Here is a 27,437-nt window from a genome sequence, read left to right on the forward strand (position 1 = left end):
CAACTAGGGAATAATTCGAATTCGGTTTAAGTTTCTTTTAAAAATTAGATTTTCGAGATTTATCATACACTGGCCCTTTAAGAACTCAAATTCTACTATTCGCCACTGAAAACCTGCCGAATTTCCGGTTTATTCAATGGGAGACAACCTGGGATTAATTTGGAGTTGTTTGCAGCCTTTCTGAAAAAAACTCAATTCCTGTGTTCGTGGCCATCCTATTCACTCGAGTTTAGGAAATTCGATTTTTTTAAATACATTTCTATTTCAATATTGATTTTTGAATTTATGGGAGTTTTTAAAAACTTGCTTGAATTTGAAATTCGATCTTTGATAAATGCGCCTCTAACATTCCGGGGCAATCTGCTTAGCTTTTTGTTCTGCAGCTTTACAGTTTTGTATTCCAGCAGCTGTCTGGTTGCTAGGGTCTTTTTTAACGTAGCAATCGGGTAGTGGTTTGAACGGGAGACAGGATCGTGAATAGGAGAGGCCTGTATAGAAAGATAGAAGTAAATAAAGTAAGAACAGTGATAAAATTGGAGCCTCACAAAAGAATCGTTTTTGACTACGGTGGTCAGCAAGATGAAGGCAAATATTAAAAAAAAAATGAAGACTAACTGCAAAGTTGCTAGAAATTGGCTCTTCTTTAACATACTAAAAGTTAACTAAAAGGTGAACCACCTATTTAGGGGCAAATTTATTAAGGGTTGAATAATAAATTTAATTTTTTTTTTTTTTTTTTTTGGTGTCAAAATTCACACATTCAAATTTTGATCCCCCAATTCGAATGTAAATTTGAATGTGATATTTATCACACCTTGACTATGGAAACTGTTCGAATAATCGCCACCTAATTCCTCCCGAGTTCATTTACAAGTCAATGGCAGAGGTCCGTTGAACCATTTGAATATGTGAATTGCCTTAGTGATATTCAATTTTTTTTTTTTTTTTGTAGGGAAAACCCGATTTTGAATTTGATTCGAATTTTGGGTCAGGACTATAAGATCAAATATGATTTAATTAATATGTATTTCTTAAATAACCTCCCTATTCGAGTTGTGAGTACATTCAAATTTATTAGAGTAAAATAAAATTCTCATAGATTCGAAATTCAACCTTTGACAAATCTGTCCATTAATGTCAATTAACTTTCTTCTTAGTTGCTGCACCTGAAGAGTAACAAGTACCTGACGGTGAACAAGCGCCTCCCTGCATTGTTGGAAAAGAACGCCATGCGTGTGACGTTGGACGAGGCTGGCAATGAAGGCTCATGGTTCTACATTCAGCCATTCTACAAGCTGCGCTCTATTGGGGACAGTGTAAGATGCAAATATTTAACTGTTCTACTTAAAGGGATTCTGTCAGTTTTTATTTCTAAATTACACTGTTTACACTGCAAATAATTCACTTTAACATGTAAAATTTAATTCCCGAGCCAGCAAGTGTATTTGTTAGTTGTAATATTGGTGTGTAGGTGTATCTCAGGTCATTTTGCCTGGTCATGTGCTTTCAGAAAGAGCCAGTACTTTAGGATGGAACTGCTTTCTGGCAGGCCGTTGTTTCTCCTACTCAATGTAACTGAATGTGTCTCAGTGGGACCTGGATTTTACTATTGAGTGCTGTTCTTAGATCTACCAGGAAGCTGCTATCTTGTGTCAGGGAGCTGCTGTCTGGTTTCCTTCTCATTGTTCTGTTGTTAGGCTGCTGTTGGGGGAGAGGAGGGGGGGTGATAGCACTTCAACTTGCAGTAAAGAGTGACTGAAGTTTGTCAGAGCACAAGTCACATGACTGGGGTAGCTGGGAAACTGACAATATGTCTATCCCCCATGTCAGATTTCAAAATTAAAATTTAAAAAAATCTGCTCTTTTGAGAAATGGATTTCAGTGCAGAATTCTTCTGGAGCAGCACTAATAACTGGTGTTTTGAAAAAAAGAAATTTTTTTTCCCATGACCATATCCCTTTAAGCTCCGGCAGAATTCAGGTTGCTGATGGTTCTTTTTTAGGTTCTAATGATTCTGTAAGGAGTATGATCCATGGAAGGGCAAGACCTGGAATATATCAGAACTGCCCTAGTTCTCTCTGAAATAATTTTTTCACCACTTTAATATAAATAAATGGTGTCTCTGTTAACTGCAGGTTTCCTTAAAATGCCACTGCTAATTGTTTAGAATTATTTACAGAATAGTTTTTAAAGCCCCGTGGACACATCTAACCTTTATGGGTATTGAGTTCTCAACTGCCATGCTGCTGGTGCTTAAGCAATTTTTTTTTTAACATTTTATTTTTAACAAGAATAAATTCTGAATGAAATGACTAGGAACCAAGGGTCTGAAATATGGACTGATCCTTTCTAGTCAGATTCTGCTGATGCTAAAATACTTTTGGGGTAAAGTAAAGAGCTGGGAAAACTTCTTGCTTTGTCTATCAACCCACAGATCCTCCCCCCCCCCCCCCGTAGCTGACAGTCTATTCAGGCATTGTACTTCAAAGATGGTACATGTATGGGACCTGTTATCCAGAATTCTTTGGACCAGGGGTTTTCCGGATAATGGATCTTTCTGTAATTTGAAACTTCATACCTTAAGTCTACTAGAAAATCATGTTAACATTAAATAAACCCAATAGTCTAATTTTGCTACCAATAAGGATTAATTACATCTTAGTTTGGATCATGTACAAGCTACTGTTTCATTATTACGGCGAAAAAAGGAAGAATGGATTATTTGAGTATAATGGAGTCTATGGGAGATGGCCATTCCAGAATTCTGATATTTCTGGATAATGGGTTTCCGGATAACGGATCCCCTACCTGTACAAGAATTCCCAGAATCATCCACTGCCTTTGGGAAATGTGTGCAAATGGCAGCACGAGGCATTGGGTGATTTTATTTATTTAGTGAACCAAAAGGCACACTTTTCAGAAAGGATTGTATGAAGAATACGGTGTTCTGATTTAGGGTAGTTTGACAGTATTTTAAGGGTTCTTGTGTGCCCTTCTGGAATGATCTACCTGGGTATTATTTTTTATATTTCTTTATATAGCGCTAACACTTAGGGGCAGATTTATTAAGGGTCGAATTGAAAATTCACATTTTTTATGGTCAAAACTGTCAAATTGGACTAGGGAATTATTCAAACTCAATTTGAGTTATTAAAAAAAAAAATCAATTTTTGTTGTTTGAGATTTATCATACTCTGGCCCTTTAAAGGACAATTCAACCCCTTATTAAAAAAAAAACCCTACCCCCCACCCTACAGACACCCCCCCCCCAGCCTAGCAGCTACCCCGGGTAAATACCCTAACTTTTTACTTACCCCTCGGTGCAGATTCAGGCCATCGGAGTTCACAGCAGCCATCTTCTTCTCTTCAGTAATCGTCGGGAAGTAAGTGTTGTATCGCGCATGTGCAGTTGGAGCAGTCTGCCGGTCCTGAACAACTGCCATGCGCGAAAGTCATGGAAATTGGCGAAGAGACAGAAGAAGACCCAAAGATTACCGAAGATGGCTGCTGTTAACTCAGATGCCTTGAATCTGCACCGAGGGGTATGTAAAAAGTTAGGGGCATTTACCCAGGGTAGCAGCTAGGCTGGGGGGGAGGAAGGGGAGGTCTATGTAGGGTAGGGGGGGTAGGGTTTTTTTTAAATAAGAGGTTGAATTTGCCTTTGAGAATTCAAATTCGACTATTCGCCACCTAAAACCTGCCGAATTGCTGATTAAGTCAATTGAAGAGGTGCAGGGATCAACTTGAAGATGTTTACAGCCACCCTGACATTCAAGGTTTTTTGGGTGAAAAAACTCGAATCAAGTTTGATCGAATTCGGTTCGAGTTTTCGGGTTCTTTCAGTTTGTCCGAGTTGGAAAAATTCTATTTTATTAATAAATTTCGATTGGTCGAATTTCTGGGAGTTTTAAAAAAAAAAAAAAAAAAAAAAAAAAAAAAAACTTGCATTCGACCCTTGATAAATTTGCCTCTAAATCGAATTCTTTACAAAGGATAATGTTTTTATAATTCACATCAGTCCATGCCCCAGTGGGGCTTACATCCTAAGGTCACTATCACATTCGCACAGCAAACAAGGAGCCAATGAGAACAGTGCTGGTTTAAGCAAGGCTGAAGCTGCCAGCAGCAAATCTAGTATCTCCATCTTATGTGAAGGTGTTACAAAAGATAGATGGAAAGCGGTACATGTAATATATTTCCATTGCACAAATGTAATGCAAACATTTTCAAAGTGATGGAAAGCCCATTTTCAAATAAGGTCTGTATACGCCAGAGAGCTAAATAAGGTTCATCTAGATTAATGGGCAAGGAAAGGCATTTTTTACTTGGAGGTGCCAAAAGTTGGTCACCACTTACCGCACACCCCGGGCCGGTGCTCCTATCAGCAGAAAACTGCACGGCCCGGGGTTATTCCAGTGAGCACCGCGGAGCGATCCTCTTCCGGCTTCTTCTTGTAGTTGCACAGTAGAAAAAAAAGCCGAGCTTTAACTAAAAAGTTGGCTATTTCGTTTTACTGCGCATTCTTCTGCCCCCGGGAAATTTGAAGAAAGAAGAAACCGAGTGGATCACTCCGTGGTGCTCCCTAGAATAACCGCAGCCGGTGCAGTTTTTTGCTGAAAGGAGCACCGGCCGGGGTGTCGGGTAAGTAGATAAAATCACTTGGGGGTGCCTAACTTTTGGCACTCCCAAGTAAAAACACATTTCCTTCTCCTTTAAAGGAATTTTGGAGGTTTAATATACATTATGAATTATTCCTTTGCGTACTTGTCATTTTCCATCATCCGACTGGGATGGAAAAAATTTTCTTTGGGGTCTTTTAAAAATAGCTGCCACTCTGTGTAGAAAATGCATTCTGCTTCTTGTATGAACCTGTCACCCGATCACTAGAGCTCATTTATAATGATTTGCTGCTCTGAAAACCCGTTAAAATGTTTATGAAAATGTTGCTCCTCTGCTTAAGACCCTGCTGTGTTTGCCTGCTATCTATAAATATTGTCTCTTGCTCTGCCTGCTGTCTGGGCCTTATGTCTATTCTCTGCATCTCCTGCAACCACCATTTATTATACATTATCATACATTTTAATGGTCCTGTTCAGATGCCGTACGGTTTCGTCTTAATTATATGCGGACTACTCGCATTGTCAAAAGATGCTGCTTTTTGTAGATATCGTTTTCCTATAGGTGCCTGAAGATGAAAGCACATGTATGGGTTGGAGCCTTCTGACTGAGTTGTTTTCCAGGTCAACATACCATAATGGTATCCATTATGGTAGTCCACCAGCCTAAAGTTTCAGCTTGTCAATAGCAGCAATGATCCAGGACTTCAAACTTGTCACAGGGGGTCACCATCTTGGAAAGTGTCTGTGACACTCACATGCTCAGTGGGCTCTGAGCAGCTGTTGAGAAGCTAAGATTAGGGCTCGTCACTAATTATCAATCAGAAAAGGAGGTTGGTCTGTAATATAAGCTGATGCTACAGGGCTGATTATTAAATTCTGATGCTAGTTGCACTGTTTTCTGTGCTGCCATGTAGTAATTATCTGTATTAATTACTAATCAGCCTTATATTGTGACATTTTTATTCTATGTGTACTGTATATTGTGAGTGGGTCCCTAAGCTCAGTAAGTGACAGCAGCACAGAGCATGTGCAGTGAATCAGCAGAAAAGAAGATGGGGAGCTACTGGGGCATCTTTGGAGACACAGATCTTTACTGCTGAAGGGTTGTGGTTGCCTTGGGCTGGTACAGAAGCCCAAAACATAATGTACAACAGTTCTAGCTATCGTATATACTCTAGTATAAGCCGAGTTTTTCAGCATCCAAAATGTGCTGAAAAAGTCTACCTCGGCTTATATTCGAGTCAGCGGGCAGTAGCTGAGATTGCAGTCACTTTTAATCATTCCCATACCAACAGTACGCTTGGGGAGAGACTGCAATATCACACGGCGCCCTCTGTTGGTTATATGAAAGAATAACAGTGCGCCCTCTGTTGGTTATATGAAAGAATAACAGTGACTGCAATATCACACCGCACCCTCTGTTGGTTATATGAAAGAATAACAGTGCGCCCTCTGTTGTTGGTTACATGAAAGAATAAGTGACTGCAATATCACACAGCGCCATCTGTTGGTTATTTGAAAGAATAACAGTGACTGCAATATCACACAGCGCCCTCTGTTGGTTATATGAAAGAATAACAGTGATGGCAATATCACCGCACCCTCTGCACATGACAGTGGGACAATGCACATAGTAATCTGTTTGGCAATTCTCTGTCACCATCAACTTTGCAAAGAAGTCCGGTTGATCACTGGGGGGGGTCGCTTTGGCGGAATGTGCGCTGCTGGGAGACAGGGCTATAGTTGTGTCTAGGCTTATACTCGAGTCAATAAGTTTTCCCAGTTTTCGTGGGTAAAATTAGGTACCTCGGCTTATACTTGGGTCGGCTTATACTCGAGTATATACGGTACTTCTTTAGATAAGAGTATTCAACTCTTCAGAAAAAAATCCACAACCCTCATTCTCATTTCCTAATAAATGATTTTGTATTTTTTAACAAACGTATTTTTTTTTTTTTTTTTTTTTTTGAAGAACCTCACATTTTGGTCTTGGTTAAAATAAAACCTTAAAAAAAAAACCAAAGAAACATTTGAGCTATAGGAATAAACAATGATCTAGGATTCAACCTTTTCCAGCAGGATTCAGGCCGATTTCAAGTGCCTGGCCGAATCAAATCCATAAAATCTTTGACCTTTTTGCCACACAATGAAGGAAGTAAAATTATTTTTAACCAGCGGTGCTCTTTTTCTTCCTTATTTAACTAATGTGCATATGCAAATTAGGGTTCGGAACAGGATTCAGACAAATCCTAAAATAAAAGTGGATTTGGTGCACCCCAGGAATAACTGACTTACCTACTTAGCTATAGACATAGCGTTCATTGTTCTAGGCCCTTAACTTAAGACCAGCCTGATTCTAAACTTGTCTTTCTTTCTACAGGTTGTAATTGGAGATAAAGTTGTCCTTAACCCAGTAAATGCTGGGCAGCCATTACATGCCAGCAGCCAACAGCTATCTGATAACCCAGGTTGCAATGAGGTAGGTATATATTTTCCCCATTAGGGAAAACTTTAGACACACACTTTGTGTATATATAACTTTATAAAAATTTAAAGGGAAAGTAAATCTGCATTTAAATCATACATAAATGACCCACTCCCCTGGGAACCTATGGCAGTCCATTCCTGGCCCTCCGTAACAGGCAAAGTTCCACAACTCCTTTGGTAGATAAAGAGTCTCAGTCCCTTTTCCCCAAAGAGCACATTTGTCCCCAGGTAGCGCTACCTGCCCCAAATACCGTTCCCACTGGACAAGATATTGGCTCCCACTTGGCAGGCACACAAACAGCCTGTTTCACAAACAGGAGATACGCTGGATCCTTATTCTTTTTCTACTCTCCCTTCGGCACAACTCACCCTTGGGATTCACACAGATAGGTAGGCTCCTCCAGAGCTGGAGCAGGCATCCACAGCGATGAGGTCCTTTTATCCAAGCACATGCCGATTTCTTTATCTTCAGAGTATTGCTCCCAGCACTGTCTATAGCACGAGCATGATAACCCCCTTTATTCCTCATAACACAGCTCCCTCGCGGTCTATAGTGCGAGCTCAAAAGATGTCCAGCAAAACTCCAGACCTGGATAGTTGAGCTTTCCAGGCTTTGTTCGAGTACCCTGGATCAGCCCGCAGGGCTATCGAACTCCCTTTTAGCCCCTTACATCTTTTCATGAGTTCTAGTCACCTTCCTCCATGAAAGTGAAAGCACATGGCAATCTATTTATACCAAAGTGGTGCAGCAGCGACACCTTGGGACACCCTCCAGTATCTGCTAGCATGCTGCAAAAGGACAAGGCTCAGCCCCTCCCGAGACCCTGTAGCTCACATCAGGGGATTTCCCACCATGTGGTTGACCGTAGGGGAATTAACCCTACGGGTCCCTACACACAGTTATAAGCAACTTTCAAATTAATTTATTAAGAATTGTTAGTGCTTTAAAAGTTATTTGTAAATGTAATTGCACCTGTTGGCAAAATATATTATCCCCCGCCAATGTCCCCCGCCAATGACTGTCAGTCATAGTGCATGCGCATAACACGCTTCTGACGTCACACGCATGTGCTTAATTAGCAAGTTGCTGCATTCGCTCATTATGCGCATGCCTTTTATTAGGCAATATATTAATTTTTGGGTTGCCGCGTCCTTTAATGTTTCTTTTTACTTATCTACAGATATTAATGCTAGACTGAGAATTCCATTGAAGTCCTAAGGGGGCAAAAAACCATTTGAAAATGCCTTTTCACTGCAGTACTTTTAAATCACATGTTGGTTTTCAGCTTGAAAAGGAAACTAAAACACTCTGAAAGCTTATGATCATCTTAGTTAGACAATAAAGGTGCCCTTATACCACTTAGTTATTATGTTTTGCCAGGTAAAAATACAGTGGCAAACATCTTTCTGCAGTTTTACTTCATATGGGAGACCAAATGCTCTGTGTCATTGACTTTATAACTTGTGTACACTTGCCATAGGGTCCCTGTGCTGCTAGTTGGATCAAGTTCTAGTTTTTTCATCTGAGCTGGCAATAGATTATATACACAATAATGGCCAATTTTTATTTCTATGAAAAGCCACGATGAAAGATATGGAGAAGCTGGGAATATTTTTTTATAAAAGATATTTTGATTATGACACACAGTGCATTTTCTCCACCGTTGATGAGAGAGCAGTCCAATGCCTTCCTATTTGTTTGTGCACTTGTGGGATGTATTTTAGCACAAAAATGCTTATTTTAGGGCCAGAGAGCAAGAATCAAAATACACGAGCAGAGAATGTACCATGTGCCACTGATGTTAAACGAAAAGCATCTGCATGTATCCAGTTAAATCTGTCTCTGTCCCCCCTTTCAGGTGAATTCTGTTAACTGTAACACTAGCTGGAAGATTGTCCTGTTTATGAAATGGAGCGATAACAAAGATGACATTCTCAAAGGGGTGAGTGGAGGTGAATACTGTCTTTACTAGGCAACACTTGAGATATACAGCATTAGATATCAGACAGATGCAACCACTGATGGTTTGATTTCAACAGGAGAATTCCTAGTTTTACTACTACACTGTCAACCCTTTCGATCAGAGCTAAAATGTATGAACTCTAAGGTGACCGATTGTTGCGTGGACCAAGGAAGTGGGTCTTTGAATGCTGAGAATAGGATGTGTGTTGAAGTTTTGCATGGAGCTCTCCTTGCTTACCTTCCACAATATATCTCGCCAAGTCTCCAATGTAATATTTGGTGTTTCATCTAACCTACTATGAGCTGTATCTGCTGTGCTCTACAGGGTGATGTGGTGCGACTTTTCCATGCAGAGCAAGAGAAGTTTTTGACATGTGATGAGCACAGAAAGAAGCAGCATGTATTCCTCAGGACAACAGGCCGCCAGTCGGCTACTTCTGCCACAAGTTCCAAAGCATTATGGGAGGTTGAGGTTGGTGTGATTTAGAGTTGTTATTCTCAAGTTAAGTTTTTTTCGTGCAATATATACTATCCCAATGTTCTATGCACAGTTTACAGTATGCACACACACACAGTGGTATCTTTGGATAACTAAATGATTTATGCTGATTCTCTTTCAGGTTGTGCAGCATGACCCGTGTAGAGGGGGTGCTGGCTACTGGAACAGCCTCTTCCGATTTAAGCACTTGGCTACGGGGCATTATTTGGCAGCAGAGGTGAGTTGATTGAAGGTCAATTATAAACTTTTATGTAGTGTTATATTAGAACTGTGCAAAAGTATGGAAAGGCAGCACTCCGGTAAAAAGAAGGTGGTTTGTTGAAACAGGTCACAAACCAACATCACCTAATGCTTTTCGGGAGCAACTCCCTTAATCATAGGCTAATTATATTAGAACTAGTGTGTGTGTCTTCAGAAGTAGTGCTCCTATGGAGTGTAGGGCATAGTATTCTATGTTATAAGGTAACATTTATTGATATTGGGGTGACTTAGGATCCCCATTGGTGTATTTAGAGAAGGGACTAAATCAAAAAGTTTTTGAGAGCACTTAGGAACTGCTTCGATTTATAATGTGTAATATCAAATGACACATTAAGGGGCAGATTTATTAAGGGTTGAATACTAAATTCAAATCTTTGAATTCTCTAATTCTTTTTGGTGTCAAAAATGACACTTTCGAATTTTATGTAAATTCAAATGTGAGATTTATCACACCTTGACCATGGAAACCATTCTAATTCAAATATTCGCAACGACAATGTTGTTTGCCTTCCTGACATTCAAGTTTTTTTCAGAGGAAGAACTCGATTTGAATTAGATATTAATTTTCGGGGCGGGGCTATTCGGTCGAATATTAGACGTTCGAATTTTTACTGAAATAACCTCCCATTGAGTTGAGTATATTCAAATTTATTCGATTAGACATTAATTCACAGAAAATCGACCTTTGATAAATCTACCCATAAGTAATTTGATTATTACAAGTAAGGTATTGTTTAAGAATTTAGCTCAGCATATTATGTGAAAGTTTGGCAGTTATAGACCTTAAATATATATTACAAAGGTCCACACTGGGTGTAAGCGGTTGAATGTAACACATTTTTCTGTTGAGCTGTGAATCCTCTGTGGACAAGGTGTCCCATATAGTTTTTAAACCAGCCAGATATGGTGTACAAGGGCAGATCCCCACTTCAAATTGTTTAGAGATCGCTTATGTGTTTCTCCTGTTTTGCCATGTATTAGAAATATCAGTAAAGCTGCATAGCAGGCAACATCTCATTGGACATATGTGATTGACTGTGCAGCCAGAAAAACTCTAAATAAAAAAACATCAGGTCAAGCTGACCCTTTATGGCAGCAGATCTAGGAAGAGGACTCCCATAAAATGTTGTTTATTTCCAGGGGACATTATACTTTGTCATCAAAGCCTGTATTGTCAAGTGCTTAAAGGCTTAGATAGCTAAATTAAAATCACATTTGCTGTCAGGGAAACCTGAATGAGCAATTCATGTGTTTTTCCTTTATTAACATGTCCTTGACAACTGGAGATAGCAATAGTTAGGAGTGCTCCACCCTCTTGTATTCACCTGTGCAGGTCCAGGTGCTAAACCGGAAGACCCTTGCCTGCAAACTGGGTTAATTTTTGCAGTAATGCAGTGCAGTAGCACTCTGGTTATGTTGCAAAAAATCTTCAGTGATTTATTAGCCCATATACAAACACACAAAGACCCTTTGTGTGTTTGTATATGGGCTAATAAATCACTGACGCAGTAATGTTTAATAGCCAGCTGTAACCAGAAATGCTCCTCTTGGCACAACTCAACTTATGTGACTATTGGGGTGTCCACTGCAATATTAGTGGGGTGTCATTGGATTTCTACCATTTAATAACATCCAAAATCTAGTTGCTAGCAGCTTGAACATGGGAAGATCTTTATGGGCCTGTCATACCCTAGTATTTGCTATCAGTACAACTTTAAGGGCGATGACCCATGTGACGATTCATCACTGCATCTTTGCAACCGTAGGTTAAAAAGCAAGTTGCTGCAATGACTTGTGGGACATTTGTGGTATGGCGACTATTATCCGTGATTCATTTAAAAAATCACAGCATCAAATTGCCACATGTATCTTTGCCCTAAGGCACTGATTAGCTTGTCTGTTATTTTACGGTTGTACATAATTGTTGCTGTCTAACTGACTGTATGTTCTGTTCATATTTTTTTAAGGTTTTATTTACCTTTAAGAACATAAACTGCAATCTTTACAGGGAAAACTGTCAACTATACTTTTTCTTATTGCTGGTGCCTGTATATTTTGGTTGTTGCATACAATGAAAATGATGCCCTGGTGTGGTAACCCATAGCAGTTAAAGGGATACGGTCATGGGAAAACGTGTTTTTTCAAAACGCATAAGTTAATAGTGCTGCTCCAGCAGAATTCTGCACTGAAATCCATTTTTCAAAAGAACAGATTTTTTTCAATATTTCATTTTGAAATTAGACATGGGGCTAGACATATTGTCAATTTCCCAGCTGCCCCCAGTCATGTGACTTGTGCTCTGATAAACTTAAAGGGATACTGTCATGGGAAAAAAATTTTTTTTATCAAAATGAATCAGTTAATAGGGCTGCTCCAGCAGAATTCTGCACTGAAATCCATTTCTCAAAAGAGCAAACAGATTTTTTTTAGATTCAATTCTGAAATCTGACATGGGGCTAGACATATTGTCAATTTCCCAGCTGCCCCAAGTCATGTGACTTGTGCTTTGATAAACTTCAATCACTCTTTACTGCTGTACTGCAAGTAAGAGTGATATCACCCTCTCCCTTTTTTACCCTCAGCAGCCAAACAAAAGAACAATGGAAAGGTAACCAGATAACAGCTCCCTTACACAAGATAACAGCTGCCTGGTAGATCTAAGAACAACACTCAATAGTAAAAACCCATGTCCCACTGAGACTCCTTCAGTTACATTGAGAAGGAAAAACAGCAGCCTGCCAGAAAGCATTTCTCGCCTAAAGTGCAGGCACAAATCACATGACCAGGGGCAGCTGGGAAATTGACAAAATGTCTAGCCCCATGTCAGATTTCAAAATTGAATATAAAAAAATCTGTTTGCTCTTTTGAGAAATGGATTTCAGTGTTTTCCGATGACAGGATCCCTTTAAATCACTCTTTACTGCTGTACTGCAAGTTGGAGTGATATCACCACCTTCCTTTCTTCCCCCCCCCAGCAGCCTAACAACTGGGAAGGTAACCAGATAGCAGCTCCCTAACACAAGATACAGTTGCCTGGTAGATCTAAGTACAACACTCAATAGTAAAAGCCAAGTCCCACTGAGACTGATTCAGTTACATTTAGTAGTAGAAATAACAGCCTGCCAGAAAGTAGTTCCATCCTAAAGTGCAGGCAAAAGTCACATGACTGGGGCAGCTGGAAAACGGACAATATGTCTAGCCCCATGTCAAATTTCAAAATTGAATATAAAAAAATCTGTTTGCTCCTTTGAGAATTGGATTTCAGTGCAGAATTCTGCTGGAGTAGCACTATTAACTCATGCGTTTTGAAAAAAACATGTTTTCCCATGACAGTATCCCTTTAACCTTTATTAGTCTAATAATAAAAGCAGTCACTGCTGCAAACATGTCCTCTGGTTAGTAACCCAAATCAGCCTGACAAGCTTTTCCCCGTGTTTTCACATAATGGCCAAAATATCATCCTATGCTGTAGGGTTGTAAAGTGAATCACTAACATGCTCAATGTAGGATTTATAAATTACAATTTGCTTGTGTTTGGCCCTGTGTATGATCTCCAATAAAGTATTTACTTACAGACTCTAATGACTGACCGAGCCCAAAACAATTCACTTTACTGAACAATATTCACATACTGGCTGTGCAGAGAATCCAGATGGTTTAGGGCCTTACCTTATATGTAGTTAATGCCAAACACACTCTTTGCTCCTTTCTTATGAGCTGTTTGTCATCACCAGAGCCTCAGCTTGCTAATAACCTGATTTTACCCACCATTGGGTGCCCTACGTGGGTGCTAATATGTTAGTTGTGTAGATGGACCTTGTAGCTGTTTACAATTGATATTGCTTTAATCACCACTGTGTTTGCGAGGAGAGCAGCAGTGCTGTTTTGCTTTAGTTGATAACTGCCAATGAGTGCCATGAGACCTGCAATTCCTTTTGTCTGTAATGGAAAACACGGTAATTGAAGATGGACTCTTTAATATTCATGTTATTTTCAACAAAAATAAGCACGACTACACAATACCGTTCATGGATTCTTTAATTTTCAAGTTTTGTCCTGCGCGGGAGGGGAACAAATAAACATGACTACAGAATGTCATACACGTTGTAGTCCTTTAAATGAGAACTAAAGCCTAAAAATGAATATGGCTAAAAGTAGCATATTTTATATACTGATCGTCTTGCACCAGCCTATATTTTTAGCTTGTCAATAGCCGCAATGATCCAGGACTTCAAACGTGTCACAGGGGGTCACCATCTTGGAAAGTGTCTGTGACACTCGCATGCTCAGTGGGCTCTGAGCAGCTGTTGAGAAGCTAAGCTTTGGCTTCGTTGAAAATGATCCAGCCGAAAATGAGATTTGCCTGTGATATAAGCTGATGCTACAGGGCGATTTATTAGATTCTGATGCTAATTGCACTGGTTTCTGCAATTATCTGTATTAATTACTAATCAGCCTTATAGTGTGACATTTCTATTCTATGTGTACTGTATATTGTGAGTGGGTCCCTAAGCTCAGTAAGTGACAGCAGCACAGAGCATGTGCAGTGAATCAGCAGAAAAGAAGATGGGAGCTACTGGGGCATCTTTGGAGACACAGATCTTTACTGCGAAAGGGCTGTGGTTGCCTTGGGAAGCCAAAAACATAATCTACAACATTTCTAGCTACTTCTTTAGTTCTCCTTTCAGTGTTTGCAGGTTGTGGTTTGGTTCCCCTCTTTTATCTTTAGCTTCAACCCATTTCACCTTACGGTTCTTTTTCACCAGGTAAATCCTGACTATGAGGCAGGGTGCCTGGAGTCTGAGGTCTCAGTAAGTACAGGACGGTCAGTTAGATGCCCCAAGTATCTGGTTTATAGATCCGTGCCTTCTTTTTATCTAGACAACCCCCCCCCCCGCTAAATAATTCCCAGTTCTGTTTGCTGTACCCTTTCATTGCTCAGATCGTCTGCCCTTGGCTTGCACTCTCAGCCAATCCTTCCCATGTTTTCCCAGCTTCTTACCTATTCTAGTGATTTTACTCGATATATGGCAAGGAATAAAATCATAATAGCCCAAATCTGCATGTGGTGCTGCTAATGTATATGGGGTTCATATATTTTATCCCTGCATTGTGGCTGTTCTCTTAACTTTACTCATCATTTCAAATGGAATGGGCATGTAGCCTACTGATGGAACCCATTGTATTTGGTAACCTCAAAGCATGAGAGAGAAACTACAGTCTGGGATTAAATGGGGACCCCTTAGCCCATATTTCCGGTGCCTGTATCTTCAGTTTGAGGTTGTATTCATCATACTAATTTGATGTTTTTCACTTTAGCAGCCTGCTTTTTGGATGTTAACATTTTAACAGTTACCTAGTCCTGGTGGTAGAAGGGTATCCTCCTTATCTAAAGTCAGCCGAGCGGAGCATGTAGGGATTATACAACAGTGCGAAGGTTGTGCTGTCCTGTGCGTTTTCCCCGTCTCACACTCTGCGCTTTCGTTCTCAGATAGATGCAGAGCCAGACGCAGGCAATGCCAGAATGCAGGTGGTGCCAGAGAAAATGATGTGCACCTTGATTTCTGTTCCGGAAGGAAATGACATTTCCTCCATCTTTGAACTGGATCCAACTACTCTGAGAGGAGGAGACAGCCTGGTACCCAGGTAAGGAAATGCTGTATTTTTGAAACCACTGTGAGGAAATGCTGTATTTTTGAAACCACTGTGCACAGATTTACATTGTACATTGGGGTAGAGTAATGCAGAGAAATGAAAATTTAATGGAAGCTTCCTCATATTGAAGTAAGAAACTTTTTAAATACAATAAATTAATTCTGCATTGTTTCTGAAATAATTAAGTTTGTGTTCACTATCCCTCTCTCGGCATCTGTTTTCCTTTTGTCTTCATGCAGCAGTTGAGTGTCAGATGAATGATCCAATATAACTTATAGGGGGCTCCTTTTCCTAGCAGGTGTATTGGAGCTCAGTCAAATAACTGATTTCAGTACAACCAAATCTAACAAAATAACTGCCTTTTGCTGAAATCCAGCATGTAGAGAGACATAATGTCTGCTGATTTTAATAGAGTGAGCTCTAATACATCTTCTAGCAAAAGGAGCGCCCCCCCTATAAGATGTATTGGATCATTCATTTGACACCCAACTCCTGAATGAAGACAAAATGAGGAGAAACATACTGAGAGGAATAGTGAAGATAAACTTGATTATTTTAGAAACAGTAAAGAATTTTTAATTGATTGTATATAGAGTTTCTTATTTCAGTATGCTGAAGCGAACATTATTTTCATTTTCGTGATTGTTCCCCTTTAACTTTTACACATACAGTAGATAGCCTAACTAACATATCACCTTTTTTGGTTGTCTTCCAGAAATTCTTATGTTAGACTGCGACATCTCTGTACTAACACCTGGGTACACAGCACTAATAGTCCTATAGATAAAGATGAGGAGAAACCAGTCATGTTGAGGGTGAGTGATAAGTGGCTCATTGTTAAAAGTTATGTGGGGTATTTTTTAATAATTGTTATAACTGCATTACTGTAAATCCCTGCCATTTCTCTGCCCATATCAGGCATTATAGTGAAAATGGCAATTTTCGAGCTGTTTAACTTGTGGTTTTGTACTGTGGTGCTCAACTCAGTTATAACAATGCCTCATTCTTACTTATTCTGTTTCTTAATCATCCAGAGGAAGACACTGTAATGATCTATTTGCTGATATAAAATTATGCAGAACAATTGAATTCCTGCAGGATGTGTCATCCTTGCAAGGCGAATCTGGAAAAAGCTAGAGGAAATGTCAGTAGCCAGATTAGTGTAAGGTTATGATGAAATTCTAGTTTAATCAAAAAAAAAACATCTGCAGTTGATTGGACAAAGGTTTTTTCATTCTATGTGGGACCTAGGAGTACTTGTGGATTGTAATAGCTGCCATCAAGAGCAAAGGTTAGCAAGAGAGTTTGTGCAAATGTAATTCTCTAAAGCACTGGTTGGAAAAATGACTAAACTCCTTGCATCCAATAGATTGGTACATCCCCGGTGAAAGAAGACAAGGAAGCATTTGCCATCGTTCCTGTGTCTCCAGCTGAAGTGCGGGATCTGGATTTTGCGAATGATGCTAGCAAGGTTCTCTCTTCTATTGCGGGAAAACTGGAAAAGGGAACAATCACACAGAATGAGAGAAGGTGAGACATAAGGGTATATTTATCAAAAAGTGAAATTCGAGATCTTCACAGTCCACTACAGTGAAATTCCGCCACTCTCCATTCATTTCTATGGGATTTTTAAGAAAGTATTTATCAATGGGTGAAAGTTCATCTTTTGGTAAATTAACCTTTTTAAATCATGTAGAAATGAATGGAGAGTTGCAGAGGTTCACTCTAGAGGACTGTGGCAATATCTAACTTCACTTTTTGATAAATATAGCCCATATTATTAGTGGGTAATCAAAGCTGCTTCATTCTGTTCTGCAGAGGGAAAGCATGCCTATGACCGATCATGTTTTTTCACACCTTTCCTATTCATAGGGCTGTTACCAAGCTACTGGAAGAGTTGGTTTACTTTGTGACAGGTTTGGTGAATTCCGGTCATGACATCCTTGAAGTCTTGGTTAATAAACCCAACAGGGAGCGCCAGAAGCTAATGCGGGAGCAAAATATACTTAAGCAGGTGAATTTTCAAATACATTCTCCTTTAATGTATTGTTGGCATGTCATTTTGCAACCATTTTAATTTTTGGTTTAATCTCCTTTTTTAAAGATCTTCAAACTGCTGCAGGCTCCGTTTACAGACTCTGGAGATGGTCCCATGTTGCGTCTGGAAGAACTGGGAGACCAGAGACATGCACCTTTTCGGCACATCTGCCGACTTTGCTACCGTGTTTTAAGGCATTCTCAGCAAGACTATCGGAAAAACCAGGTTTGCATCTGTCATCTTGACCCTGTGCATAGTTTTATGTTAATCCTTTGTTTTATTGTATTCCACGGAGATCAATATGTTTCATAAACATAGCCTCTTAAAGCATTATATCCCATATATACACACCAAATCTAGATTTTTAAAACATCTAAATATATTCAGACTAAATACAGATGTGTTCAGAATAATAGCAGTCCGACATCACTAACCTGATCCCTGGTTTTGGTATAAATTATATTTCTACATGGCAAATAATTTACTAGTAGGTGTAACAGAAACAGACCCAACAGTCATGCCATGCATGCTGCTGATTCTGTATTTGAATTATTAATTGAGGCTTGTTCTAAATAGCAGTGTGGAGTTCATTAGTGAGAGCATTCATTCTGTGCAAAAACTGGTGTCAATTACAGCCCTTATTTAAGGAAGGAAGGCAGCAAATGTTGTGCATGCTGCTTATAGTGTATTTCTCTCTGAAAATCTGAGTAAAATGGGATGTTCCAGACATTGTTCAGAAGAACGTACTTTGATTAAAAAGTTGATTGGAAAGAGGAAAACATAAAGAAGTGCAGAAAATGATAGGCTACTCGGTTAAAATCATATCAAATGCTTTAAAATGGCAGCCAAACCTAAAAGACTTGAAAAGACTTGAAAGACCATTCGAATGGTAAAGACACAGCCAATGATCAGCTCTAGGAATACCAAAGAAGTTCCAAAATTACCTGTGAGTACTGTGACAATAAGAAGACTCCCATGTGAATCCAAGCTATTGGCAAGAAGCCCTGCAAAGTCCCATTGTTGAGGAAAAAACATGCTGAAGAGCTACAATTTGCCAAAGAACACATTGACTGGTCTAAAGGGAAATAATGCAACATTTTGTGGACTGATGAAAGTAAAACGAGCAACATCTTGGTTCCAGACCAACAGGATTGACATTATGGAGTGGCCAGTCCAATTCCCTGGACCAGAAAAGTTGAACAGTAAAGTTGTGGGGCGACTGTTGCGGTTTCCTAGGCAAAATCAAGAAATGCAGAAGAATTGTGGAATGTAACAGGTGCCAGAAGTTGATGGACTCCATGCAACACAGATGTGCACCAGTTCTCCGAAACACTGATTATACAACTAAATATTAGTTCAGTAATTCAAAGGAAAACATCTTGAAACATTTTTTTCAGTTTATATAGTGAATGTTTGAGTTTGTAAAGAAGAATGCAGCCACTGCTATTTTCTTGAACAGTCTAATATTCCCTTTTCTTTTTGTAAATCGATAAAACCATTGTTCTGGCACACTTCTTTCAGGAGTACATAGCCAAACAGTTTGGGTTTATGCAGAAGCAGATTGGTTATGATGTGTTGGCGGAAGATACAATCACAGCTCTGCTACACAATAATCGCAAGCTTCTGGAGAAACATATCACTGCTGCAGAGATTGACACCTTTGTGAGCCTGGTACGGAAGAACCGGGAGCCCAGGTGAGGAGAATAGTATTGGGTTGGGTACAGTTTCACAGGCCTCCTGTCAATTAAATGAAAACTATACCCCCCGAACATTGTAGGTCTCTATAAAAAGATATTGCATAAAACAGCTCAAATGTAAAACCCTGCTTCATGTAAATAAACCATTTTCATAATATACTTTTTTAGTAGTATGTGCCATTGGGTAATCCTAAATAGAAAATTGCCATTTTAAAAAAATAAGGGCCGCCCCCTGGGATCCTACGATTCACAATGCACACAAACAAACCATACATGTTAAGTCACATGAGCCAATTAAAAGACAGATTTATGGATTTATGACAGAACAAATGTAGATTCCAAATATTCTCAGCATTAAGGCCTTACTACTTTTATTTAGGTTTTTGGATTATCTATCCGATCTCTGTGTATCCATGAATAAATCCATTCCAGTCACCCAGGAGTTGATATGTAAAGCTGTGCTGAACCCAGCCAATGCTGACATCCTGATTGAGACTAAGTAAGAAATGCCAAAAACTGCAAGTCTCTTCTCTGTCTCTGCTCTTCATTAGTATATGTCCTTACTATGTGTATATTTGTCCCAGATTGGTTCTGTCACGCTTTGAGTTCGAGGGAGTTGCTAGTGGTGAAAGCTCCTTAGAAGCTGGGGAAGATGAGGAGGAGGTTTGGCTTTTCTGGAAAGCCAGTAACAAAGAAATTCGTAGTAGGAGTGTAAGAGAATTGGCACAAGATGCAAAAGAGGGACAGAAAGAGGACCAAGATGTATTGAATTACTACAGGCAAGTGAAGCAATTTGTAATCCTAGTTTCTGTTGCAAAAGTGTAGAAACTATATAACACTTTTTTTTTCTGCAGATACCAGCTGAATCTTTTTGCCCGCATGTGCCTTGACCGACAGTATTTAGCCATAAATGAGATTTCAGGCCAGTTGGATGTGGACCTTATACTCCGTTGTATGTCTGATGAGAATCTTCCATTTGATCTACGTGCTTCCTTTTGCCGACTCATGCTGCACATGCATGTAGACCGTGACCCTCAGGAGCAGGTGACCCCAGTAAAATACGCCCGTCTCTGGTCAGAGATTCCATCTGAGATTGCAATAGATGAGTGAGTATTGTGTGGGGAAACAGTCCAAGAAGTGATGGGAAGTCCATTCCATAGAGAAAAAAGACTAAAGAGTTTTGTTATATTTCCTGTCCAATTTTGAGGTTGAACATAGTTGTATAACATAATGGCAACCAAGTCTTATTCTTATTGTAAAATGGTATATACTATGACTCTCTGCTAATTGAACCTTATTGTTCATTCTAGCTATGACAGCAGTGGAACATCAAGGGACGATATAAAGGAGCGATTTGCACAGACTATGGAATTTGTTGAGGAATATCTTAGGGATGTGGTTGGACAGCGGTTCCCGTTTGCAGACAAGGAAAAGAACAAGCTAACTTTTGAGGTGATGTGTTGTATAATTTTTTTTCCTGCTACCCAAGTGTGTAGACTTTAAACTTGTATGTATTTCAAAGATTTTTTTTTTTAACACCACACCAAATGATTTCTCTACAGGTGGTAAATCTGGCTCGGAATCTCATATACTTTGGATTCTATAACTTTAGTGACCTCCTTCGTCTGACCAAGATCCTGCTTGCAATAGTAGATTGTGTGCATCTGATTGCCAACTTCCCATCTGGCAAGCTTGGTAAGGGGGAGGAAAGCAAAGGTGAGTAAAGAGCTATAGGGGCAGATTCATTAAAGGGGCAAAATGACTATGAAGATTTTCATTCATCCAGGTCATGGTATATCTAGTATAGGTAAATCTAAAAACAACTGGACTTGCTGAGTAATCAATGAAGACGTTTCACTACTCATCCGAGCAGCTTCTTCAGTTCAACTGACTGGTGTGGGAAGTTCTCGTCATATAAACTCTTCCACTAATCCAATCACAATGGCACATTGTAACTCTTCAAAGAGGTGACATCTATTCATATGAAGGTGGAGAAACCATCCCTGAACAGAGGTGGGGGCCTTCGACACCACCTGTCTGCTACATACAATGCTGTTCTAACATCTGTACCCCGGCGGTTTCAGAACACTTCACACGTCCATTCATGCAACTCTCACAAGTAACACCTCTTTCTATGAGTTGCATGACACATTGGATAATCCTATCACAGTAACTACACAGAATCTACACCTCTGTGAATTTCTTCAGATGTCACCTCTTTGAAGAGTTACAATGTGCCATTGTGATTGGATTAGTGGAAGAGTTTATATGCCGAGAATTTCCCACACCAGTCAGTTGAACTAAAGAAGCTGCTCGGATGAGTAGTGAAACGTCTTAATTGATTACTCGGCAAGTCCAGTTGTTTTTAGATTTACCTATACTAGATAAAGGGACGAAGTGGCCATCGCTAGCGTCAATTTGCCAAACATCTCATCCGTAGGGACATTGGCAATTCACCAACAGGCGTTGAGGACATTTTACTAGCAAACTATGCAATTTTCCCAGCACTTCCCTTAACTTTTATTAAGTGGGCTCTCCATCTTAATTGGGTCACACCGTAAAGACCAAAAGATTCATCAATGCACGTTGTATGAAGGAGGATACAAAGCATCCGCAGTACTGTGCTGCAAAACTTTTATTCCAAAATACACTACGTTTCGAGTCAACAAGGACCCTTTCTCAAGTTTAATTAGCGAAACATGCACAAGATTTAAAACCATACAATGCTCCACCTTCTGAAGCAATTATCCAATCAAGCAGCTATGAAATCACATAGCAGAGTTATACAATAGTATCTTGTTTCAAGTGGAGAACACCTTCTAGTGTTTAAAATAGATACATTTGTTTTTAATAAATACACTTTGTGTCAAGATTTATACATTGTGTCAAAATTCAATATCCAAAGGTTACAACGTCCGTAAAGTGCAGTGATACATTTATTTCTTTCACAACTCTGAAAGGGAAAATTTTCTAAATGAATACATTTAAATTACATTTTAATTATCATAAAACCGATATTAATAAACTATCATTTAAATACAAGATTATACAAAAGGTGGTATTACTCTCTATTGGAGTCTACCTGTCCTGTACAAGAAACATAGCGTGTTGAACTATAACTCCACACTAAACACAATGTACATAGATATGTTGATATTACACATAAATCAAAGAAAACACTTCAAACTCCAGGTATCATTGAGACCTATAGGGCTAAGAGTATTTAGACTAGAAATCCATTTCGCTTCTCGCTGTAACATTTTTTGTTACCACCCTTTCGTAAGGGTTGAACTACTTCCCGAACTACCCATTTAATTTGCCCATGGGAATGTTTCGCTTCATTTAAATGTCTGGCCACTGTGGTGTCTGTCTGGGTCCCTTGTTTAAAATTTCTTATATAATAAAACATAAAAGTGATGTGAGCATTCTAGTTTCACTGGATTTCCTCTGTATATAGCAGAAAGCAAAATATTCTGATTGCAGGTGGTAGCAATGTCATGCGATCCATACATGGTGTTGGGGAACTGATGACACAGGTTGTGTTACGGGGAGGAGGGTTCCTCCCAATGACACCTATGGCTGCCCCTGAAGGGACCATCAAAGCTCAGCGAGAACCAGAGAAGGAGGATATACTTGTAATGGATACAAAGTTAAAGATCATAGAGATTTTGCAGGTAAGCTTGGCTTTATTTGGCTTTATTCCTCTTTTACAATCTACCTTTGTTTATATGCTTTATTATTCACATACATTTTTTGTCTTTTAGTTTATCCTGAATGTACGTCTGGATTACCGTATCTCTTGTCTCCTTTGCATATTTAAAAGTGAATTTGATGAAAGTAATGCGCAGAGTGTAGAGGGAAGCACAGAGGCCATGACTGTAGTACCGGGTGAGCAGGAGGCTTCTGTACTAGTAGTTCAAGGTGGACTTGGAAATAATATTATTGGATTAAATTAGAGAGCAGGGGAGACTTGTTTGCAAGTCATTACCTGTACCCATTGGGTTATAGTTGGGAAGTGCACAGAAAGAAAAGCATGAAATAACTAGTTGCATAAACTTGTGTTTCAGGGACGCTGGATTTTGAGCACATTGAGGAACAGGCAGAAGGCATCTTTGGTGGAAGGAAAGTATAACAATTTGTCAAGACCTTGGGGACTAGAAAAGGTGATCTAGAGGGAGTTTGATTTCTTTATCTACTGTTTTCCAGCAGTGAGGAGAACACACCTCTGGATCTAGATGATGATGGAGGCCGCACATTCCTCCGTGTATTGCTTCATCTTACCATGCATGATTACCCACCATTGGTTTCCGGGGCCCTGCACCTGCTCTTTAGACATTTCAGCCAGCGACAGGAGGTGTTACAGGCCTTTAAACAGGTCAGGGACAATTATTTATTTCATTGATGGGCCTGTTCTGTTTGAAAGCCACATTTACCGACTGTCTTCTCCTGCAGGTCCAACTTTTAGTTACTAGCCAAGATGTGGATAACTACAAGCAGATAAAGCAAGACCTGGACCAGCTGAGATCTATAGTTGAGAAATCTGAACTGTGGGTGTATAAAGGATCGGGACCGGAGGAAGTTACAGCGGCTCAAGCTGGGGGTGCAGACAAGGGGGTAATCACACCATTTTAGAGGTTGCAGTTTTGTGCACATATAAAATATAAACACATTGTTCTTCTAGTGTTCACAGTTATGTCATATGATCGAACAGTCGTGATATGTTAATGACTGCAACTTAATGAAACCCTTACATTTTGCTTTAAACCTTGTTAGCTTGTATTAACATTAGAATACACCTTACTTCGGCACATGGTCATGACATTGTTTACTTACAGGAGACACCAGGGAAAGCAAAGAAATCTGAAAGTACGAGCAGCTATAATTATAGAGTGGTTAAAGAGGTAAGCCTGACACCCCCAAATGATAATGTGAATACTTGGCTCAGATATGCACACTTCAGCAGTTGAATTTTTATGCAGATACTCCTTAGACTGAGCAAGCTTTGCGTGCAGGAGAATACAACAGGGCGAAGGAATCGCAAGCAGCAACAACGTCTGCTGAGAAACATGGGAGCACATAGTGTAGTGCTGGAACTGCTGCAGATTCCTTATGAAAAGGTGAAATTGCTGCTCTGTTAATGTTTAATACAAATTTGAAAAAAACGTTCAATATTAGTTCTATCTACCTGGATCAGGGTGGAGTGTTCTAAAATGAATAGTTCTGAAGGGAAACACTGAATTAAGTGTTAATTGAATTACTTTGTCTTGAAAAGATTAATGTTGTCTAAAATGCTATAGGAAAAGCTTATAAAAGTTTTATAAGACCTTTCTTGCACAAACAGTCTTTCCTTGCTTTTATGGCTGGTCATCTAAATGGACTTTAGATACACTTGTTGGGTTTTATCTATTTTCTTTGTGCAGACTGAAGATACCCGAATGCAGGAAATCATGAAGATTGCGCACGAGTTTCTGCAGAACTTCTGTGCTGGGAACCAGCAGAACCAGGCACTGCTTCATAAGCATATCAATTTGTTCCTAACTCCTGGGGTGAGAGAGCCTTGTTTACTTACCATGACATTCGTTCAGGTTAGTCTTCTGATAAATGATTGCAATGCAGTTCTCTCTGTGCTGCGTCCTTCCATTTAGATCCTGGAGGCAGTCACTATGCAGCACATCTTCATGAACAATTTCCAGTTGTGCAGCGAGATTAATGAGAGAGTCGTTCAACATTTTGCTCACTGCATTGAGACTCATGGGAGGAATGTACAGTACATAAAGTTTCTGCAAACTATTGTGAAAGCTGAAGGACGTTACATCAAAAAATGCCAGGACATTGTTATGGCAGAGGTACGGGTGCTTGTTTGGTGGATAGAGAATTATTTTTTTTTCTGCTTCTAACATAATTTTATTCCTGTGACTGTTATATCATCTTTTAGGCATGCAATAATGGTAATCTCATAGGCTATGAAGCTATTATTACGTCATATTCCGTTTTTTTCTTGCAGCTAGTGAACTCTGGCGAGGATGTCCTTGTATTCTACAATGACAGAGCGTCATTCCAAACCTTGGTGCAGATGATGCGCTCGGAGAGAGAGCGAATGGACGAGAACAGCCCGCTTATGTATCACATACACTTAGTGGAGTTATTGGCTGTATGTACAGAAGGAAAAAATGTCTACACAGAGATAAAGTGTAATTCTTTGCTCCCACTGGATGATATTGTGCGTGTGGTGACCCACGAGGACTGTGTTCCTGAGGTGAGCTTGCACAGTAGTGCTCTGAGGTAAAAGATGTAAGAAAGTGAGATTTCAGGTGTCTTTCCTAAACAGTGAAACTTCAGAACAATCCTATTTCATATGACAAGTTCCTCAATTGGATTACGGTCGGAAAACTGACCAGCAGGTGGCATTGTTGTAACAAAATTAATGTCTATTAGTATAGGGATGGGATCCTTTATCAGAAACCTCCGAATCATGGGAAGGCTGACTCGCATAGACTCGATTTAATCGAAATAATCACATTTCTAAAAATGATTTAGTTTTTAAAAAAAAAAAAATTAAACAGCACCTTGTACTTGATTCAAACCAAGATATAGTTAATCCTTCATGGAGGCAACACCTATTTATAAATAAATCCAATATGTTTAAATAATCCTTTAGTAGATTTAAGGTATGAATATCCAAAATACAGAAAGATTGGTTATCTGGAAAATCCGGGGTCCCAAGCATTCTGGATAGCATGTCCCATACCTTCACATGTTTTCCTTTAAATCATGAAATCTTAATAACAAAAGAATGTAAATTGCAAAAGTGCTAAGAATCTGTACTTCCTCAAGTTCAGATCACATATGTTACTTGAGGGTACAGTGATATAAGTGTAGACCAGCTCATGAAACCAAAATCAGTAAACGCTACTTGCCTAACAAACTAATAACTAAATCAGAAGCAAGCAATACAGATTTTTTTCCCCAAGGGTAACTGTGTTCTGCCATGTGTTTTAATATGTGTGTTTAGTATCCCCTCTCAAACAATTGCCAGATCAAGTTGAAGGGGAACTATCGTGAAAATTAAAATTTAATATAAGCTTCAGCATATTGAAATAAGAAACTTTCTAAAAACAATCAATTAAAAATTCTGTATTGTTTCTGAAATAATCCAGTTTATCTTCACTATCCCTCTCAGCGTCTGTTTCTCCTAATTCTTTCTTCATTCAGGAGTTGGGTGTCAGATGTTTGATCCAATATATCTTATAGGGGGGCTCATTTTACCTAGAAGATGTATTAGAGCTCACTCTTAAAATCACCAGACATCCTGTGTCTCTACATGCAGGATTTGTGCAAAAGGCTGTTATTTTGTTAGATTTTGTTTGTGCTCTAATTAATCTGCTAGGAAAGGGAGCCCCCTTTCTTTAAGATATATTGGATCATTTATCTGACACCCAACTGCTGCATGAAGACAGAATGAATAGTAACAGATGCTGAGAGAGGAACAGTGAAGATAAACTTGATTATTTCAGAAACAATGCAGAATTTTTAATTGATTGGATTTAGAAAGCTTCTTCAGTATAAGGAAGCTTATATTAAATTTTCATTTTCGCGACATTTCCCCTTTATGATGTTTTAATGCTTCGATTTTTAATTGCTTAACCATAAATAAAAACATTAAGAAGCTCTCAAACTCTGTTTACAAGGCAGATTGGAGAATACTCACCTGGGTGCAGTGATCTTAGAATAATCTCGTATTCTCTCTGCAGGTGAAGATTGCATACATTAATTTCCTCAATCACTGCTATGTGGATACAGAAGTGGAAATGAAGGAAATTTATACCAGTAATCACATGTGGAAATTGTTTGAGAATTTCCTTGTGGACATCTGTCGGGTAAGGACTCATTAAGCAATTGTGTATTATAACTTGTCAGTATGAATAGAACTGTTCTTGGTTCCAGCTTTCTTGGCATTCTTGCATATCGTGTTTGTTCCTCAGGTGTGTAACAGTACGAGTGATCGCAAGCATGCTGACATTGTTCTAGAACGTTATGTGACGGAAATCGTGATGAGCATAGTGAATACGTTCTTCAGCTCGCCGTTTTCTGACCAGAGCACAACTCTGCAGGTATGTGGTGGACGGGAAAAGAGATGAATTGGGTGTAAAGAAGCCTAAAGTTACATATGGTTAAGGTGCTATAGTGCCTCTGGTGGTTGAGAGTAGTTTTTCTTATC

At 39.3% G+C, this 27,437-nt stretch overlaps 1 protein-coding gene across 8 annotated transcripts in view; it reads left to right on the forward strand.

Annotated features, from left to right (window-relative positions):
• The window catches only part of itpr1.S (inositol 1,4,5-trisphosphate receptor type 1 S homeolog), a 136,702-nt gene that overhangs the window by 60,556 nt on the left and 48,709 nt on the right, over positions 1-27,437 (forward strand). For all 8 annotated transcript variants that reach the window (XM_041591267.1, XM_041591268.1, XM_041591269.1 and 5 more), the window contains 28 exon segments: positions 1,158-1,316; positions 7,000-7,098; positions 8,966-9,049; positions 9,395-9,541; positions 9,690-9,785; positions 15,321-15,475; positions 16,200-16,299; positions 16,854-17,014; positions 17,357-17,498; positions 17,589-17,747; positions 19,044-19,216; positions 19,599-19,718; positions 19,804-19,998; positions 20,074-20,325; positions 20,530-20,671; positions 20,782-20,935; positions 22,703-22,893; positions 22,984-23,107; positions 23,287-23,341; positions 23,429-23,594; positions 23,672-23,833; positions 24,055-24,120; positions 24,199-24,336; positions 24,640-24,765; positions 24,865-25,065; positions 25,224-25,475; positions 26,971-27,096; positions 27,202-27,330. In XM_041591267.1, coding sequence (XP_041447201.1) covers positions 1,158-1,316; positions 7,000-7,098; positions 8,966-9,049; positions 9,395-9,541; positions 9,690-9,785; positions 15,321-15,475; positions 16,200-16,299; positions 16,854-17,014; positions 17,357-17,498; positions 17,589-17,747; positions 19,044-19,216; positions 19,599-19,718; positions 19,804-19,998; positions 20,074-20,325; positions 20,530-20,671; positions 20,782-20,935; positions 22,703-22,893; positions 22,984-23,107; positions 23,287-23,341; positions 23,429-23,594; positions 23,672-23,833; positions 24,055-24,120; positions 24,199-24,336; positions 24,640-24,765; positions 24,865-25,065; positions 25,224-25,475; positions 26,971-27,096; positions 27,202-27,330 — 4,074 coding nt within the window.

This window comes from Xenopus laevis, chromosome 4S (genome assembly GCF_017654675.1).
Source record: "Xenopus laevis strain J_2021 chromosome 4S, Xenopus_laevis_v10.1, whole genome shotgun sequence".
NCBI classification, from domain to species: Eukaryota; Metazoa; Chordata; class Amphibia; order Anura; family Pipidae; genus Xenopus; species Xenopus laevis.